We start from the raw sequence: 18,081 nt of genomic DNA, 5'->3' as shown, positions 1-18,081 counted from the left end.
TATTTTGCTTGATTTCTTTTAGTGTTTCTTAAAGCCAGAAAGTTGCCATGTGAAATGCCTTTAGTTTTTTTTTTCTTCATGGCTGTGATCTGTTTTTTTTTCTACAACATTAAACAACTGAAGGAACATCCTCAGGGACTGGTGATTCCATCATTTTTGCCAGGGGTTGTATAGTGTGTGATGTTGTGAAATCATATACAGTACCAAGCTATGGGATGCAACATGTCCTTGTTGTATGACACACTAGTAGAATACCTGCGGCTTCGCAATGATGAATTGTTGGTTATGCTGGCTAAAGTAAAATTTTCAGTGTCACACTGTGATTGACATTTTCAGAGTGATACAGTAAATCTTTTTTCCACTGAAACATACCTACTAACTTTTGAAGAACAGAAAGAGGGACAGAATGTGCGGTGCACTATTTTCCCCGTGGTAAATTTAGCTCTGCCCACTTGTGTGTTGACTCCACCCATTCTCATTCATTTTTCATGTGCCCCCACACAGTATAATCTTCCTACAGTCACCCGTAAATTATATGCCCCCCCTCCATCTCTGCCCAAGTTTCATGTCCCCCCCTTCATCTGCCCCCAGTTCCATGTCCCCTCTCCATCTCTGTCCCCAGTTCCATGTCACCTGGGACTGTTGGAAGGTATGCTTAAAAATTTTATTTTGTTATTTTACTAATTTGTCATAACATTGATGTGAACAACAACTTTTTTCATTTCAACATTTTTATAGATTTTACATATTCAATACATATTATATAGGACATTTCATCATGTCAACTACAGTCATAATGGAAGTCGCCTCCAAGACATCAGCCAAGTCTTCAGGATCATCAAGACGCTTGGACAAGGGTCATACGGGCAAGTCGTGCTTGCAGAAGACACAACAGGTATGTGAAAAAGTCAAAATCAAACTATGCATGTACTGTAGACTAATGTTGGCAATATACTGAATTATTCAAAAATTTTAGACAATTGTAGAAAATTTCTGCAAAGAATGCTTCCAAAACTTGTTTTGTTTTTTTTTTACTGAAAATTTTGATGTGTTTCTTGAGCCAAGGCCAGGAGTGGATTGAGCAGAGCTTCCTATAGATTTCATATTCCTTTTTTAGCCATTCTTGGCTTTGGCTAAAAAAAAAAAAACGCAGCAAAATCTGCAACAGAAAATCTGCATTTCCACTTCAGCCTATATGCCACCAATATTTGGTGTGACTTTTGCCTTTGCAAGTACTGAAATGGCTGCAACTGCTTCTAACAGCTGATCAACCAGTGGCCCCAGTGTCAGGCGCCTTCGTTCTTCCTAAGGTGTCCCAGCACTGCCTTATAGACATAAGATTGATGGCAGATCCCAAATAAATCAGTGAGATCCACCATATCAAAGTCCAGTCATAATAAAATGTCTTTTTGTTTTTAGGAACTCTGCTGGCAGCGAAGCTTCAAAGAAAAGAGAGGACGGATCGGAATCTGTTCCTTTCTGAGCTGTCGTTGTCAGTCCGTCTTTCTGAGCACCCCAGCATTATCAGGACCCACCCCATCTTCATAGAAACTCCTGAACATTATATACTGACCCAGGAGCTGGCACCTTCAGGAACCATGCATGAGCTTATTAAAGACCAGGTAAGAAAAGCCTACTTTATATGTTCTCCTACATACAATATCCCTCTTCTATACTGTTACATACCAAAGGCTAGAGGTAGACATGTGATGTGACATAGGCTGACATCATGACACTTAGGAATACACTGAGCCCTACAATAGGTGGAGGAGACTCTCCTAACATTACAACGTTTCATACAAAATGGCTGTCACAGTAACAGATTGACCTGCTGCTGCACCAACCACATCATCATCTCTGCCACAGTCCTATATATGTGATTATATATGGTAGTATATACCTACATCTCATAATACTCATCTGATTTCTGCAGCTTGGGATGCCTGAAGATCGTCTGAAGCGGTGCGCTGTCCAAATTTCAAGTGCTCTGTTGTTTATGCACATGAGAGGTCTGGTGCACCGGGATCTAAAGCCCGACAATGTCTTCCTTATGGACCCAGAGTGCCATCTCATAAAGTTGGGAGACTTCGGACTCACACGTTATGCGGGCAGCCTCGTCCCAATGACGTCCCACATCATTCCATTCATGGCCCCGGAGATATGCAACTTGAAGAGCGGTGAGTATCTATATTTAAGTGCTAGTGTGGACACTTGGGCTTTTGGAGTTCTTCTCTTTGTTGCTTTAACAGGTTATTACCCCTGGGAGGGGGCCACTGAAGAAGATTCGATGTACCAATTGTACAGACAATAGCAGCAAAATTCATGTCTTGCGCCCTTACCTACAGATTGGGAAATTGTGACGACACAAGCATTAGACATTTTCAATTTGCTGTTTGCTGAAGACCCCTCTAATCAACATTCTGTGGTCACTGTCTTAGACCACATTAACCACCCTTGGAAGGCTGAGATGACAGATGACCCATGTAATGGAGGAGGTAGAGGTAGAAGAAAAATCAATTACAGTCTTTATAGAACACGACGAAGAATGCCAAATAATTATAATAGAGCACGATGAAGACAACATACCAAGGCCTGGCAATCTGCTCATGATCATCCATTCAGAAAACCATGCAGTTATCGGATCTGAAGTGGAAATCGCTTAAGACTTCTTTCTGGGGCATGGTGGGGAAGTCATTCTTGCAAGAACTTGGTGGTGAGTACTACAATATAATTATCAGCTACTAGCCTCTGGTTGCGACTTCATCTGCATATTGTTGGCGTCGATGATCCGCCTATATTCATCAAATTGCTGCCATTGATGGTTTGCCAGCTCAGGCGTTTCAGCAGCTCTCAAGCTGTCATTGAGAGCTGAACTTGTTCCTTACGCTGTGCCTGTGATTGTTGCGGCAGCTCACTGGGACGCCATATAATGAGTGTGTTGTTGGCTTTGATGATCCGCCTGCTCCTGCGTTTTAGTAGCTGTTAAGCTGGCCTGCCGCTGAACTTGTTCCTCGCGCTGTGTCCGTGATTATTCCGGCATCTCAGCAGCTTGCTGGAACATCATATAATGAGTGTGTTGTTGGCGTCAATGATCCCCCTGAGCTCCACTTGAGGAGAACTCTGTTGACTTCTGGCTCCTTCATAGCTCTCATTGTTTTAGAATTTTGCGACACAATGTTTAAAATAAGAAAAAACTGCTAATTTGGATTAAAGGTGTATTCCCATCCAGTTCGTCAGCACTGCCTGGAGCAGATCAGATAATATGCAAATGCATGTACACAATGGACTCAAGGTTAGCTGTGTTTACATAGAGAGATAACAGACCTGGCTTTATCAGCCTGCTGCCAAGAGAAGTTTAATATAGTATGTGAACATAAATTCATAACAGTTATGAAGCTATGTCATTTTCCGGGATAAAAAGTGACATATGTGTTAATCGAGGTTACAAATTATCTATTTGCCAAATTTCATCCAAATTCTTTCAGCCGTTTTTGCGTGATCGAGGAACAAACATCCAAACTTTCACATTTTATAATAGTAGGATAGTTGAAGACATAATATATCATTGCCAACTGCAGAGATAGCTCTGGGGACACTACAAGGTTATGGCCGCCAACTTATATTGTACACTGTAAGATCCTTGATGATTTCTTAGGATAATTTTACTGGGACCTACAATTTCCTGTCTTCAATGCCACAAAGACGCAGATCTCCAGTTATGTCTAGAATGTTTTCCTAATAGTTTTTCTTTCTATCATGTGATCAAGTCTCTTCAGGACATTTCCCAAGTGACCATGGAAGAAACTCCAGAGAGTCAAAAAACTGGAGATGATGTTCAGATGCTGAAGAATCTTGGCAAGGAGGATCTCTGGTCACATCATCATGTCTTGTGAGAAGGAAACAGGTAACCCCCAGTCAGTGTCAGATACATTTTATGGGACAATCTAGATAGAACTCAATGCTTATATAATTCACTGCTTTATTGTTCAGAAACGCAATTTAAAAAAAAAAAAATTCAGTTGGATTTCTCTTAGCGTTTTTTTATTTACGTTATTTCTTATATAGGTCTATGACATGGGGACATTATTTTGACTGGAGGAGTTCTTCCACTTTAGAAAATTCCTACTTGTCAGTGATAAACTGATTAAGAAAATATCCATCTACTGGATTTCCAAGTGATCTGCTGGAATCTGTGGAAAAACCTGGCAGTAAGTGTTTAATGTCCCTGCACTGCCCCCCCAGGGGGAATGGTGGCTGTCGGGTGGTGGTTAGGTTTATTTTGTTTTTCTATGTTTGCTGAACATTTGTGGATATTTTATTAATCTATTGTATTTTCTTTCAACAGGAAGCAATTTCTTAAGTTCTCTCTAGCAACATAACTGTTTATAGGAAGATCCCTCTGTTATTCAACACATATACCCATATATACATATACCCATATATAGACATACCCATATACCTTATACTCATACACCCATATATACATATACCCATATATAGACATACCCATATACCTTATACACATATACCCATATATACATATAACCATATAGGGTTTCACCAGCATCATAGAGGGGGATTCTTTACAGTAAGAGCAGTGAGGCTATGAAGTCTCTGCCCCATGAAGTGGTGATGGCGGATACATTGGACAAGTTCAGAGGGCCTGGAAGTCTTTCTAGAACAGAATAATATTCCAGGTTATGGATTCTAGATTTTAAGGACATGTTGATCCAGGGTCTTATACTGACTGCCAGATTTGGAGTCGGGAAGGAATTTTTTCCCTGAAGAATTGCCATAAGCCTCGAGGGTTTTTTTTTGCCTTCCTCTGGATCAGCACTGTAGGGACTGTTCTATGACTATTTCTCTGTAATGTCTCTGTCTGTATTACACTACACTCTGTAAAGTGCTGCAGGATATGTTCGTGCTATATAAATAAAATCTATTACTATTATTCTGGTCCCAAACTGAATTTTTATACTGATGATCTATCCACATGATGTGATCTGTCTGGCGTCACCATATTCTGACACCCTTAACTACTTTTTTTTTTTAAAGTTTTCAGCTATGCATATAGCGGGGCAGAAAAAGGGACCCTTAAAAGTTAATGGGAGGCTTTTTTTTCAGCCCTGAAATTCCACACCAAATTTCTCACCATTTTCCTCTGTGTGAATGGCCCCTTAAAGTATAAATTTGTGTGAATAATCCCTTAGGTATTACGAGTTGTAGAAGATAATATAACTAGTGTGAGATAACATGTAGGTACACGGCTGGAATAGATTCTACTAGATTCCTCATTACCATATTGCACTTTATAGTATTTCTCTTTATTTATCTCTGCTCAGTTCTTCCACTCATGTCCTGTAACACAGTGACCCACAAAGGAGAGAACATAGAAATATATCACCCCAATAAAAATGCTTACTCGTACAGGACCATCGTATTCCACTGATATTGTCAATTCTGTCCCAAGTTGGGCTCACAATCTAAAATCCTCTCGGTATTTCTTTGGAGGAAACTGGAGTATATGGAGGAAACCCACACAAATAGGGGGAGAACATACAAACTCCTTGCTGATATTGCTCTTGGCTGGGATCGAACCCAGGACTCCAAGGCTACAGTAAGCCAACGCGATGCCAGTTTTGTTCATTTTATTTTTGATAAATTATTCAGAGATATATATATATATATATATATATATATATATATATATATATATATATATATATATACAGTCCTATGAAAAAGTTTGGGCACCCCTATTAATCTTAATCATTTTTAGTTCTAAATATTTTGGTGTTTGCAGCAGCCATTTCAGTTTGATATATCTAATAACTGATGGACACAGTAATATTTCAGAATTGAAATGAGGTTTATTGTACTAACAGAAAATGTGCAATATGCATTAAACCAAAATTTGACCAGTGCAAAAGTATGGGCACCCTTATCATTTTATTGATTTGAATACTCCTAACTACTTTTTACTGACTTACTGAAGCACAAAATTGGTTTTGTAACCTCACTGAGCTTTGAATTTCATAGCCAGGTGTATCCAATCATGAGAAAAGGTATTTAAGGTGGCCAATTGCAAGTTGTTCTCCTATTTGAATCTCCTCTGAAGAGTGGCATCATGGGCTACTCAAAACAACTCTCAAATGATCTGAAAACAAAGATTGTTCAACATAGTTGTTCAGGGGAAGGATACAAAAAGTTGTCTCAGAGATTTAACTTGTCAGTTTCCACTGTGAGGAACATAGTAAGGAAATGGAAGACCACAGGGACAGTTCTTGTTAAGCCCAGAAGTGGCAGGCCAAGAAAAATATCAGAAAGGCAGAGAAGAAGAATGGTGAGAACAGTCAAGGACAATCCACAGACCACCTCCAAAGAGCTGCAGCATCATCTTGCTGCAGATGGTGTCACTGTGCATCGGTCAAAAATACAGCGCACTTTGCACAAGGAGAAGCTGTATGGGAGAGTGATGAGAAAGAAGCCGTTTCTGCAAGCACACCACAAACAGAGTCGCCTGAGGTATGCAGAAGCACATTTGGACAAGCCAGCTTCATTTTGGAAGAAGTTCCTGTGGACTGATGAAACAAAGATTGAGTTGTTTGGTCATACAAAAAGGCATTATGCATGGCGTCCAAAAAAAACAGCATTACAAGAAAAACACATGCTACCCACTGTAAAATTTGGTGGAGGTTCCATCATGCTTTGTGGCTGTGTGGCCAATGCCGGCACCGGGAATCTTGTTAAAGTTGAGGGTCGCATGGATTCCACTCAGTATCAGCAGATTCTTCAGAATAATGTTCAAGAATCAGTGACGAAGTTGAAGTTACGCCGGGAATGGATATTTCAGCAAGACAATGATCCAAAACACCGCTCCAAATCCTCAGGCATTCATGCAGAGGAACAATTACAATGTTCTGGAATGGCCATCCCAGTCCCCAGACCTGAATATCATTGAACATCTGTGGGATGATTTGAAGCGGGCTGTCCATGCTCGGCGACCATCTAACTTAACTGAACTTGAATTGTTTTGTAAAGAGGAATGGTCCAAAATACCTTCATCCAGGATCCAGGAACTGATTAAAAGCTACAGGAAGCGACTAGAGGCTGTTATCTTTGCAAAAGGAGGATCTACTAAATATTAATGTCACTTTTCTGTTGAGGTGCCCATACTTTTGCACCAGTCAAATTTTGGTTTAATGCATATTGCACATTTTCTGTTAGTACAATAAACCTCATTTCAATCCTGAAATATTACTGTGTCCATCAGTTATTAGATATATCAAACTGAAATGGCTGTTGCAAACACCAAAATATTTAGAACAAAAAATGATTAAGATTAATAGGGGTGCCCAAACTTTTTCATAGGACTGTGTGTGTGTGTATGTATATATATATATATATATATATATATATATATATATATATATATATATATTTATATTTATTAGGATTAATATTTTTGTTTATATCCAAAGGCATAAATCATATATGTACACAGAGATACAGTATACTGAGACAAGATGGAATATCGTAAGACAAATAAGAGATGGGTAAAGATAGGAGACATGATAGATACATAAATGATAGACAGAAGAATAGGTATGAGACTTCTACACATATAGATGATATGAAGATGGAAATATAGAAAATTAATCTTCAATTATATCTTATACAGATATTGAGGTCTGGGCCTCAGGAATGGGGGTGACTGCAAGGCAAAGACGACTCCTTTCCAGGCCTGTCAGGTAGGAGACCCACCTAGATGAATACAGAATTGCACCAGGAGCCTGCACAGAGAGGTACTGAGGTGCTAATGTCATGCGAATGACTAAGTCAGGCCATTCTGATTCCATCCACATGCAAATGTCTATTGGAGACGCTTAATGAAATTCGTCTGTATAGCCTTAAGGAAAGAAAGGGGGGACATGACTGAAAAATCTGAATATATTAAAGTTATAAACAAGTTTCAGGATAATTTTTTTTTTTTTTTTTTTTTTTTTTTATGTAGATTGTGTGCCCCACATAGAGCTCACAATGTACATTTTTTCCCTATCAGTATGTCTTTTTGGAATATGGGATGGAAATCCATGCAAACACGGGGAGAACATACAAACTCCTTGCAGATGGTTTAATGCCCTTGGTGGGATTTGAACACCAGGACCCAGCACTGCAAGGCTGCAGTGCTAACCACTGGCCCCTTTTTTTTTTTTTTGTTTTTTGTAAGGCTAAGGCCCCATATAGCAAAATGCAGCAAAAAAAAAAAAAAAAATCGTGGTTGAAATTTTTTTTTTTCCTGTTTTTCATTGCATTTTTCCTCTGTGGACTTTCTGCCCCTATTGTACCTCTATGGTAAATGCCAATGTTGCCACAGGTACAATTGATGAAGCTGCAATTTTTAAAAACGCGTGTGTTTTTGAAAAGCTTTTACAGCTTTGCAAAATTTTCTATGCAATTTGTGGGTTGGATTAGTCAAGAACTCCATCCACATTGCAGGTAATTTTTTTTTGCTATGGCCTTCCTATCATTGTCATAATGCGGTAGTTTCACAATGTGCGGCTCTAGCCTAAGGCCGGGGCCTCACGGGGTGGGGGCTTCGGTTGTTCCTGCAGCACATTAGCGTGGCCGTTTTGGCTCGTGGCTAGCCTAAATGAGTTTTCTAAGGAAAAGAAGTTATCTCCTAGCCATAAGGGATAACTTGTAGATCAGTTGGGGTCCAGCCACTCAGACAATGTTAGGCTGCCTCCTGTGCTCCGGGCCGCTGATAGGCCAGTATTACCGCTACTGGCGTCAGGGGCCCGGCCAAATTGAAAAATGGGGGGGGCCCGGTGTTGGCCGGCGCCCGCAGCAGCAATTGTGCCCTGGGCCGGCGTCACTGTAGTATAGTCGGGCAAGTGCCGGGGCCCACAGAGCCTTTTGGTTGCCCCCCGGCACTTGCCTGTCCCGATTTCAGCTCATCGGCGTCTGTCGGACGCCGATGAGCTGAATACACAGGCGATTAAAGCAGGAGCTCAGCTACTGCTTTAATGCTGCGCCCGGCTTCGGCGTGTGTAGGCACGATGTGATGACGTCACATTGTGCTTACACCTGTTAGTGGAGTGAGAGGAGCGGCGAGGGAGCGATGGAAGGAAGGGTGAGTGTAAATAAGTGTTTGTTTTGTGTTTAACATAATGAAGGGGGCCCATGAAACTGGGGGGCAAATAAAGGGGAGGGGGGGAACGGCATGACACTGTGGAAGATGAAGGGGGTGGGGAGAGAATGGCATGACACTGGGGCAGATGAAGGGGGGGAGAATGACATTACACTGGGGCAGATGAGGGGGGGGAGAATGGCATGACACTGGGGCAAATGAAGGGGGGAATGACATGACACTGGGGCAGAGATGGGGGGACATGAAACTGTGGGCAGTTGAAAGGGGGAGAACAGCATGAAACTGGGGACAGAGATGGAGGGGGGGGACATTAAACTGGGGGCAGATGAAGGGTGTATATGAAACTGGGGGAGAGATGGAGGGGAGGCATATAATTTACAGGTGACTGTAGGAGGATTTTACTGTGTGGGGGCACATGAAAATGAATGAGAATGGGTAGAGTCAACAGAAAAGTGGGCGGAGCTAAATTTGTTCAAAAGTTGGGAGGTAATACATAAGTGGTATGTCACAAAATAAAGTAGTGTTAAAATGGCGGGGTGGGGGCAGACATTTAGTGGCGGCCCTGCCTGTGCTCCTATTGAAAATGAATGGAGCAGTGAAGACGGCAATTTTTTCAGAAAGGAACAAGAAAGTCCCTTCCTCTTCCCGATCAGTGGGGTCTGAGTGGTCAAGCCCCCACCTAAACAGCATGTTATCTCCAATGATATGGATAGAAGATAAGCTAAGAAGATAATGTCCTTTCTGGTCTGTCAGAGGAGCAGAACAAGAGAGAGGTGGATTGATAAAATTGGTTACACAATGGACCACATTGACTATAATGGGATCTGTCAGGGAGCCTTGTTTTAAAACTGATACACAGGAAAAGTCCTTCATGCGGGACCTTTTCTTTTGCCAATTTTCAGGTAGACACAGTGACGAAGTCTCTAATGGAGATTCTGCCACAGATGTGAACGTAGACCTACGTGTTTAGGGGAACTATCAGCCCCTCACCAATTTATGGCCTATCATAAGAATAGGTAGTGAAAAAAAACAAAATGCTGGGACACCCCCTTACAGAAAGGTCATCTTCCCATAGCTGTTTGGTGGAGGGGGGTTATAGTAAAGATTAAAATGGGACTCACCCACTGAATAATACACCACACTGCCAACCATGAGGGCCGGGTGATTTTTTTGCCCCATCTCTTTTCTATCATCTTTGGGTTCATTTCCCAGTGAAAAGGGAAGAAGAGATCTTTGCACTGGTTGTAACCAATCATGGGTTGGATTTGTTCTCTCCAGGGGTCCCAAAGGAGCCACATGGTCTGCTTCTTCTAACTCATATTCTGGATTCAGTTTTCATCATGAAAAACCAAGAAACTTCTAAGTCTGTTTTCAGGAAAACACAATAGTTTGCAGCTTCCCAGTCCCATATTTGCTGACTGTCAACGATGTCCATTTAGCTTCTGTTTAGACTGTAATTGGTATACATTACTGCAATGAAAGCTGCTGAAAGGCCAGCACTGTTCACACACACCCCCGAGGCTATGCTCTCACACAGGCAATTGACTCCCAGCCCCAGTAAATGAATTAGATCAACATTAGCCAAGTAAACGTCCAGCTGTGAAGTCTGCAGTCTGTGGCCATGGGAGGTGCAGATGTTGAGGTTGTATCCAGACCTTGGTGTTTTTGTGGGCCCGGAGGACGCAGATCTGAGTTGAACACATACGTGGCTGACGCAAGGAGCTGTCACAGGTCAGCTCCTTGCTTCGCCGCTGCACGCCGGCTACTGGCTGTGTAGACGCAATGTGATGACGTCACATCGCGTCTACAACTGTGCGAGAGAGAGAGCGGCGAGAGAACGAGGAGAAGGTAAGTGTAATGTGTACACTGAGGTGGAACGTGAAACTGGGGGCAGATGAAGGAGAGGACGGTATGACACTGGGGGCAGAGATGTGGGGACATGAATTTGGAGAAAAGATATGAGGCAGATTGGAAAGGGGGGGGGGGGTGCAATATACTACACAGTATTTTTGGGCTTTATTGCCCCGCCCCCCCCCCCCCATATTTATATGGGAGATGCCCCTTCAAGGTATAACATCTACACCACATAGCAAAACACACACAGACCTTAGACCCATCATTTTAATCCCCTCACCCCCAATGCAAAATTTGTAAGAGGTAATGCTATGTATTATACTGGAGAGAGGTCTCTGAGCCCCCTCAGGTTCTCACTGGTTGCCCAGGTAGCCCTTTCAACTTTTTTGGACTGTGACATAAACAGATTATAAAAGCCATTCACAGGTTCCCAAAGCAGAAACAGCGCCCCCTATAACACTCCAGCAACACAAGCTAGACACAGAGAATCACGTGACACAATTCTACACCAATGTATTTGAAGCAGCGGTCCTGGATTTCTCGCTTCGCTTCGCTGATGTTCTTGAGCTCCTTGGCTCTCCGTAGTGCAGTCTGTAGCGCTCACTGCGCATGCTCTCAGCCTGACGGTCTCAGCACGGGATAAACATGGCGGCGTGCAGGAGGTCATTGCTCCTAGCTCGGTACCGGACAGGTGAGAACGGGGGCGAGAGATATTATTAATGGGGAATGGTTGTGTTATCATAGGTCAGGTGTGTATATAATACTGTAATGCGTGTATGGACATTGAATGAGATGTTATATATGTATATTCATATAATGAATTATCTTATCATATATATATATATATATATATATATATATATATATATATATGTTATCTAATGGATTTTCTTATCCTATGGTAGAAAATGCACACATGTATTATATATATGAAATATTATATATATGATAAAATATCTGTATATATACAATATGGAAATATATACATATGTGTGTGTGTGTGTGTATATATATATATATATATATATATATATATATATATATATATATATATATATATATAATTATAACATATATATTATTTTTTGCCATGTGTGACCCCTACCACTTGCATTACTTCAGTTATCACAGGACATCATAGTGATCTTGGGTTGCAGGATGGGAGTCATAGCCAGAATCTCTGTGTAGCCCCATCTTATCTCTGACAGGGCCCAATATTAAGATGGCAGACCCACCACGGTAAACTAAGAGGACCAACCGCACCCCGCGCATTGCGCCGTTGTTTCCGCAGTGATATCGCGAGAGACCTTGGTGACGGTGACCTCATAGGAACATACATGTTACATATAACCCCTAGGAGAGCACCTCTATTACTGAAGCATCTGAGCTCCAGGCCCGATCGTCCGCTGTATCCTCCATGTCTTATTATTGTATATTTGATAGTATTATTTGTAGTGATACTAGTCTGTGTTTCCTTTCATACAGGGATTTTGACCCCTGCCAGACTTCTTAGCGATGGAGAACCTACAACCTTCAAGCCTCCTGTTAAGCCGCTAATAATAGATAAGTCCGTGTCTCAAGAATCCCAGAAAAGGTGAGGACTCTTCTTATAGTTTAAAGTAGGGGTCTCTCCAGATGTTGTGGAACTACAACTCCCAGGATGGCCTGGAAGCTGCAGAACAAATGATATAGAGACAGCAGTGAATGGGAATGGGATGTTTCATGTCTCTGCATCCCCTGTCTCTATGAGTTTGCTTTCAATCATTGATTGACTTGAGTGGGGCCATTGACTTGTATGGTAGGTGAACCTGTCAGTAATATTCTTCCGAACAGCAGCGTCATTTTGTAACCGGTACTTTAACCCTGTTGTACTATATATTGGCCTATGGCAGGTGACCACAAAATGTACCAGCACGTAGTTGATCCACAGATAAGCTGTTTCCAAAACGGATTGTTGAAGGGGTTTTCTAGAAGATGAATATTGATGACCGGTCCTCAGGATAGGTCACCAATATCTGATTTTTAGTGGTCGCCTATCTGGGACCCTCACGGATCAGCTGGGTGAACGCTGCTTCCACTTCATAGACCAGGGACGTCACATTCATTCGTAACATGATCTGTTTGCAGCTCAGCCCCATTCAAGTAAATGGTACTGAGTGGCAATACCAAGCACAGACACTATACAATGTACGGCGCTGTGCTTGGTATTCAGTAGAAATATCATAAGAGGTTGCAGAGCTCATCCGAATGCTACAATAATAATAATAATAAATGTTATTTATATAGCGCCAACATATTCCGCAGCGCTGTACAATTTGTAGGGTTCAAATACAGAGAGAAAGACACATTACAAAGAAATAGTCACCTCACACAATGGGACTGAGGGCCCTGCTCGCAAGAGCTTACAATCTATGAGGTAGAGGGGGTGACACAAGAGGTAGCAGGGGTGGCATTGCTTATACAGAGGTCAGACACTTTTGTAATAGAGGTGACTGTCATTACACAAACATAAAACTTTGAGCCGTCACCAGTCGTGTCCTGTAACATGTGGATGGAGCTTGGACCTATAAAGTTATCCTGAGATGACATCATATCATGTGGGGTAATGTGGGAGCGGGGACAGAGGAAGGTTAAGGGTTTACGTTAGACATTGTGATCTCTTCAAACAGCTGATACGTGGGGTCCTTGATGTTAGACCCCGACCATTTTGTTATTGGTAACTCATTAATATTTGACTCCCCTTTAATGGCTGCACAATTTTGTAAGTAAGCAGCAGGACCTACAGCTTTGGTTTCAGGTCTACATGGCGTTCACATCTTCCTGGTTGATTTTTCTGACTTCTAAGGGTGAAATCACACATGGCAGATTTGTACCTGAAACTACTGTGACTGTCCCAGTAAGTGTACATTTATTGTGACGGTATTGCCAAGTGCATTGCCCCCTCTTGATGGCACACGGGACCCCAATGTTTCTGTATTATTGGGGTGACTGCCGGTGTTATATCTCATCTGTATGTATCCATATTACACGTCCTATTATCTGTGCACGTTTTGACATCTATTTTCTTCTATTTCCCTCCATTCCCCACTATGCAGGTTTTTGAGCCCAGAATTTATACCCCCTCGGAGCAGGAAAAGCCCCCTTAAGTACTACATGGAAAGACAAGACATGATCGAGAGGAGAAAAGTCCTAAACATTCCTGAGTTCTACGTAGGTGCGGGAACTCATTGCATTCAATCACTCAGATGCCTTCATCTCAGGTGGTAGCAAGAGGAAGTCTCCCTGCCATGGATTGCCCTGATTTGTGCCGGAGTAATTTAAGAGGCTATACCAGGAATAACAAGTTATAGGGTTTTTTCTGGGACTTGTAAATTAATGACCGATCCTTGGGATAGCTCATTCATTGAAGATCTGTGCAGGTTCGAAACACAGGAGCCCCATCATTCAGTGGTCCACATTACAGGCCATGTGACGTCACATTCATTGGTCACATGGCCTAAATACAACTCAGTCCAGGTTACAGGTGACAAGCACAAGCTCCTATACCAATGTATGGGACTGTCCTTAGTTACTACCCGAGCACTGCAGCCTATTCAAACAGCTGATCAGCCGGGGACCGTGGTGTCAGACCACTGTCAGTCTTTAACTGATGACTTATTCTAAGGTAGATCATCAATTATGTAGCCTAGAACCCCTTTAACTACTAGATCGGACAGATCCAGTCGCTGAGACCCCCACCAGTCACCAGAGTGGGGAGGAGTTAAGTGGTCCTGCATATATGCGGCCTCTTATCTCTATGGTACTGACAACAAGAGCAGAGTATGGTACTCTAGTGGATAGGTGATATCTTACTGGAATATCCTCTATACATCCATTAGTGCCCAGATATGTGAAGATCCCCCCCCACCCCCCTCACCTAATCAAGATGGTTCTTTGCCCTCCATGCATTTTTGGCACATCAGTTCAGTAAATTCTGCAGTTGTAGCATTGACTTCATCCAATGGGAAAAATAAATCCTCTTCCCTGACCTCCCCATAAACATGTCTGCTCTGATCAGAAGGGTGCAGAAGAATGATAAAGCATGTTGAGATCCGGCATGTCACATCCCCGTTTTCTCTGACATTGTCATTGGGGGACAGTCTGGATGCCCCATATATACAGGTATCTAATGTGTATGAGCGCCTGTAAGGATGGCAGCACTGCTATCGTCACCTGTATTAATGCCATGAAGTTGGATGGGTGTGATGCTCGCCCATACAAAATAGTATATACCTTCTCCTAATGAATACACCCACAGCCGTGACAGTCTTTACTTCGGTGGTTCACAGTGACTCGCCTCCCGCTGCAATGCTGGGTTAGGACATCCCTGGTGCTGCTCCAGGAGCGACAACCCTGTGGTTCAGCGCCCACAAGTGCAGGTGATGGGTAGTCGTACATGTCTGCGAGTACTTTTAGTCTGCCAGAGCGAGGGTTGATCATTTTCTTGTGACTTTGTGGGGACTGTTCAATATGTGGCTGAGTTACATGAAGATACTAATGTTTTCTCTCTCTGATCCCCAGGAAGTATTGTTGCAGTTACAATGGCTGATCCTCATGCAAACAAAAAGAGCAACAGATTTGTAGGCCTTTGCATAGAAAGATCCGGACACGGCTTGGGGGGAACATTTTTGCTGCGAAATGTTATTGATGGACAAGGTTGGTTAAGATCACGTTCATTTTAGAGTCTTATTTGTTCTGTAGAGATCACTTCTCAGCAATCACCTCAGGATTATCACAGGCAGGTAACACTTATATTTAGTTATGTGGTCTTGTCATTAACACAGACTTCCCCTATCTTCTGGGATTCCCAGCCATAAGAATGGGGGCCCAAAAGCCTCCATGTGATGTGACCAAAGGTTGCCTGACTAGCGCTACATTGGCGTCTATGGAATTGCCATAGATTGCACTGTCACCTCAGTCACATGGATGCAGGAGGACTTTAGGTCTCCATTCTCCAGATAAATAGCGGTCTCCGTGGTCGGACCCCCAGTGATGTGGCGAGTATTCCCTATCCTGTGCCTGTAATGATAAAACCCCTGTAAGACAGGACCCACCATTCCAATAGGCGATGATCACAGCTTACCTCTTCCCCCTCCAGAGGTCACAGAATCTGCCCACAACACTCATCCATAGAAGTAAATGAACATCTCTAGAATGCTGTCAACAGCGGTATAGGCAAGATGGCTGCCCTGGAATAGTGTCCAGAAAATAGAATTAAAAATAAATAAAAAAAACTGAAAAATAAGAGAAAAAAAAAAAGTAAGCAATAGGTCTATAGTGATGACCCGTTCCCTTTAAAGCTATGTATGTACTTGTAGTCCGTCTTCCTTATGTCAGGTATGTCAGACCCATTTCCATGAAGCTACATACCGATCTGTCAATTTGTTTTTTAGGTGTGGAAATAAGGTACGAGTTGTACAATCCCCTTATCCAGGAAATTCAAGTGTTAAAGCTTGAGAAGAGAGTGGATGAGAAGCTGCTGTACCTGCGCGATGCCCTCCCTGAATACAGCACTATCGATGTTAATATGAAGCCTGCCCTATCTATGGGCCTAGAAGTCCCTGTGAACAAGGTAAGAATCCAACTACAGAGCAGTCACAGGTACTAAAGAGCTGCTCACCAAGGAGGGGTTACATACTCCTAGAAATGTCGCCCCTAGTGGTAAAATGAAACGCATCACAAGAAACAGGTGGCACATGTCAGGCCCATCTCCTGGGACTGGTACATTCCTGTTGGGTTCATGGTATATGAATGTAATATAAGGCTAGTACTACACACTGACACGTCATGTGATCAAGGGTCGCTCTCTGACTCTTTCACTACTCGTAGTAAAGTTGCATTGTGACCCTGACATTGCTTGAACTTTTTGAGACTAGTCACAGGTACAGCACACTAGGGGTCACAATGCGGCTCTATTTACTAACATAGTGAAGGAGTCTCATTGTGACCTGGTGATCTTTGGGAGTTTTTTTTTTTTTTTTTTTTTTTTTTTTTTACTGACTCTCTCTAGGGTTTTTTTGAAATGCTGGAACTATGGGTACCTAATTGTCCCCACACTGGGTCCTCTGATTGGAACCAGTATTGGGCCCCTACTTCTCTCACTTCAAGGGGTTCTCCAGGGATTATTAATTTGCTTCCTCTGGGTTTTTATTTCCTGCTGTATTTGGGGGTTCTGGGCTGGTTCCAACCTCAGGTGATGTGACTAGAACCAGCACCCGCCATCCAGGTTGTGCCACCTCCTTCCTGCTCCACAGCTTGTTAGATATGGCATGTGGCCTGGCAGACTATAGTAAACCGAGCCCACATAGTGCTGATAGTGGAAAATAGAAAGGAGGGAAGAGGCGGAGAAGCCAGGGACCGATGCTGGTTCTGATCATGTCACCTGAAGTCAGTACTAGTCTGGAACCCCTCGGTACCGCACGAAAAAACCCCAGAGGAATTAAGTAAATTGAGATTGGACAATCCCATTAACAGGTCTGTAATGATTGAACTTTTCTATCTGCTCCCCCCAATAGATGCAAGTGAGGATGAAGCCACGACCTTGGTCCAAAAGATGGGAACAAGAAAAACACAACATTAAAGGGATCAACTTTGATTATTATCTTCTGGAGAAACACAAGGTGAGGGCTAAGAAGTCGGCCAAGCCTTGGCAGAAGTTTGATATGCTGATGGAGTATGACACCAGCAAAATAGAGAAGGCGATATTAGAGGAAATCAACCAAAAACTCTCTCAGGATAGTAGCAGAACCGGCGCGTGAAGAAGTGATCCGGTGCAGAGATTATTTGTATCATGTGAATAAATGATTTATACAGACCTTGTTCTTGGTGACTGACTGTGGGGTCATCCGTCTACAAAAGGGACTGCACACAAGCAAGAACAGATGGTTAAGGCCGGGAGCCCCACGTGGTGTAAGCGAATGGGGAATGGAATCCCCGCACAGATGTGAACCTAGCCTTAAATAAAGCATCCTAGAAATTATCCTTGTATACCCCTTGATAAATTAAGCACTGAAGTTACTATTTATCCTGCAGAC

At 42.6% G+C, this 18,081-nt stretch overlaps 2 protein-coding genes across 2 annotated transcripts; both read left to right on the top strand.

The window, feature by feature from the left end:
- The first annotated feature begins 626 nt into the window (after positions 1-626).
- LOC142198573 (serine/threonine-protein kinase SBK1-like) lies at positions 627-4,371 on the top strand. Its single transcript, XM_075269604.1, has 7 exons — positions 627-649; positions 768-895; positions 1,420-1,622; positions 1,934-2,289; positions 3,656-3,889; positions 4,150-4,208; positions 4,346-4,371. The coding sequence occupies exons 1-7, from the start codon at positions 627-629 to the stop codon at positions 4,369-4,371; spliced, it is 1,029 nt and encodes a 342-aa protein (XP_075125705.1).
- Positions 4,372-11,617: 7,246 nt separating this feature from the next.
- On the top strand, positions 11,618-17,861 carry MRPL19 (mitochondrial ribosomal protein L19). Its single transcript, XM_075266818.1, is given in 6 exon segments — positions 11,618-11,699; positions 12,494-12,602; positions 14,104-14,222; positions 15,569-15,703; positions 16,441-16,619; positions 17,563-17,861. Coding segments are annotated over 6 exon segments (867 nt in total). The 3' UTR covers positions 17,806-17,861.
- Positions 17,862-18,081: the final 220 nt, after the last annotated feature.

Source organism: Leptodactylus fuscus, chromosome 3, assembly GCF_031893055.1.
Source record: "Leptodactylus fuscus isolate aLepFus1 chromosome 3, aLepFus1.hap2, whole genome shotgun sequence".
NCBI lineage: Eukaryota > Metazoa > Chordata > Amphibia > Anura > Leptodactylidae > Leptodactylus > Leptodactylus fuscus.
Note: the sequence above shows the minus strand (reverse complement) of the source record. Positions and strands in the feature narration are given on the sequence as shown.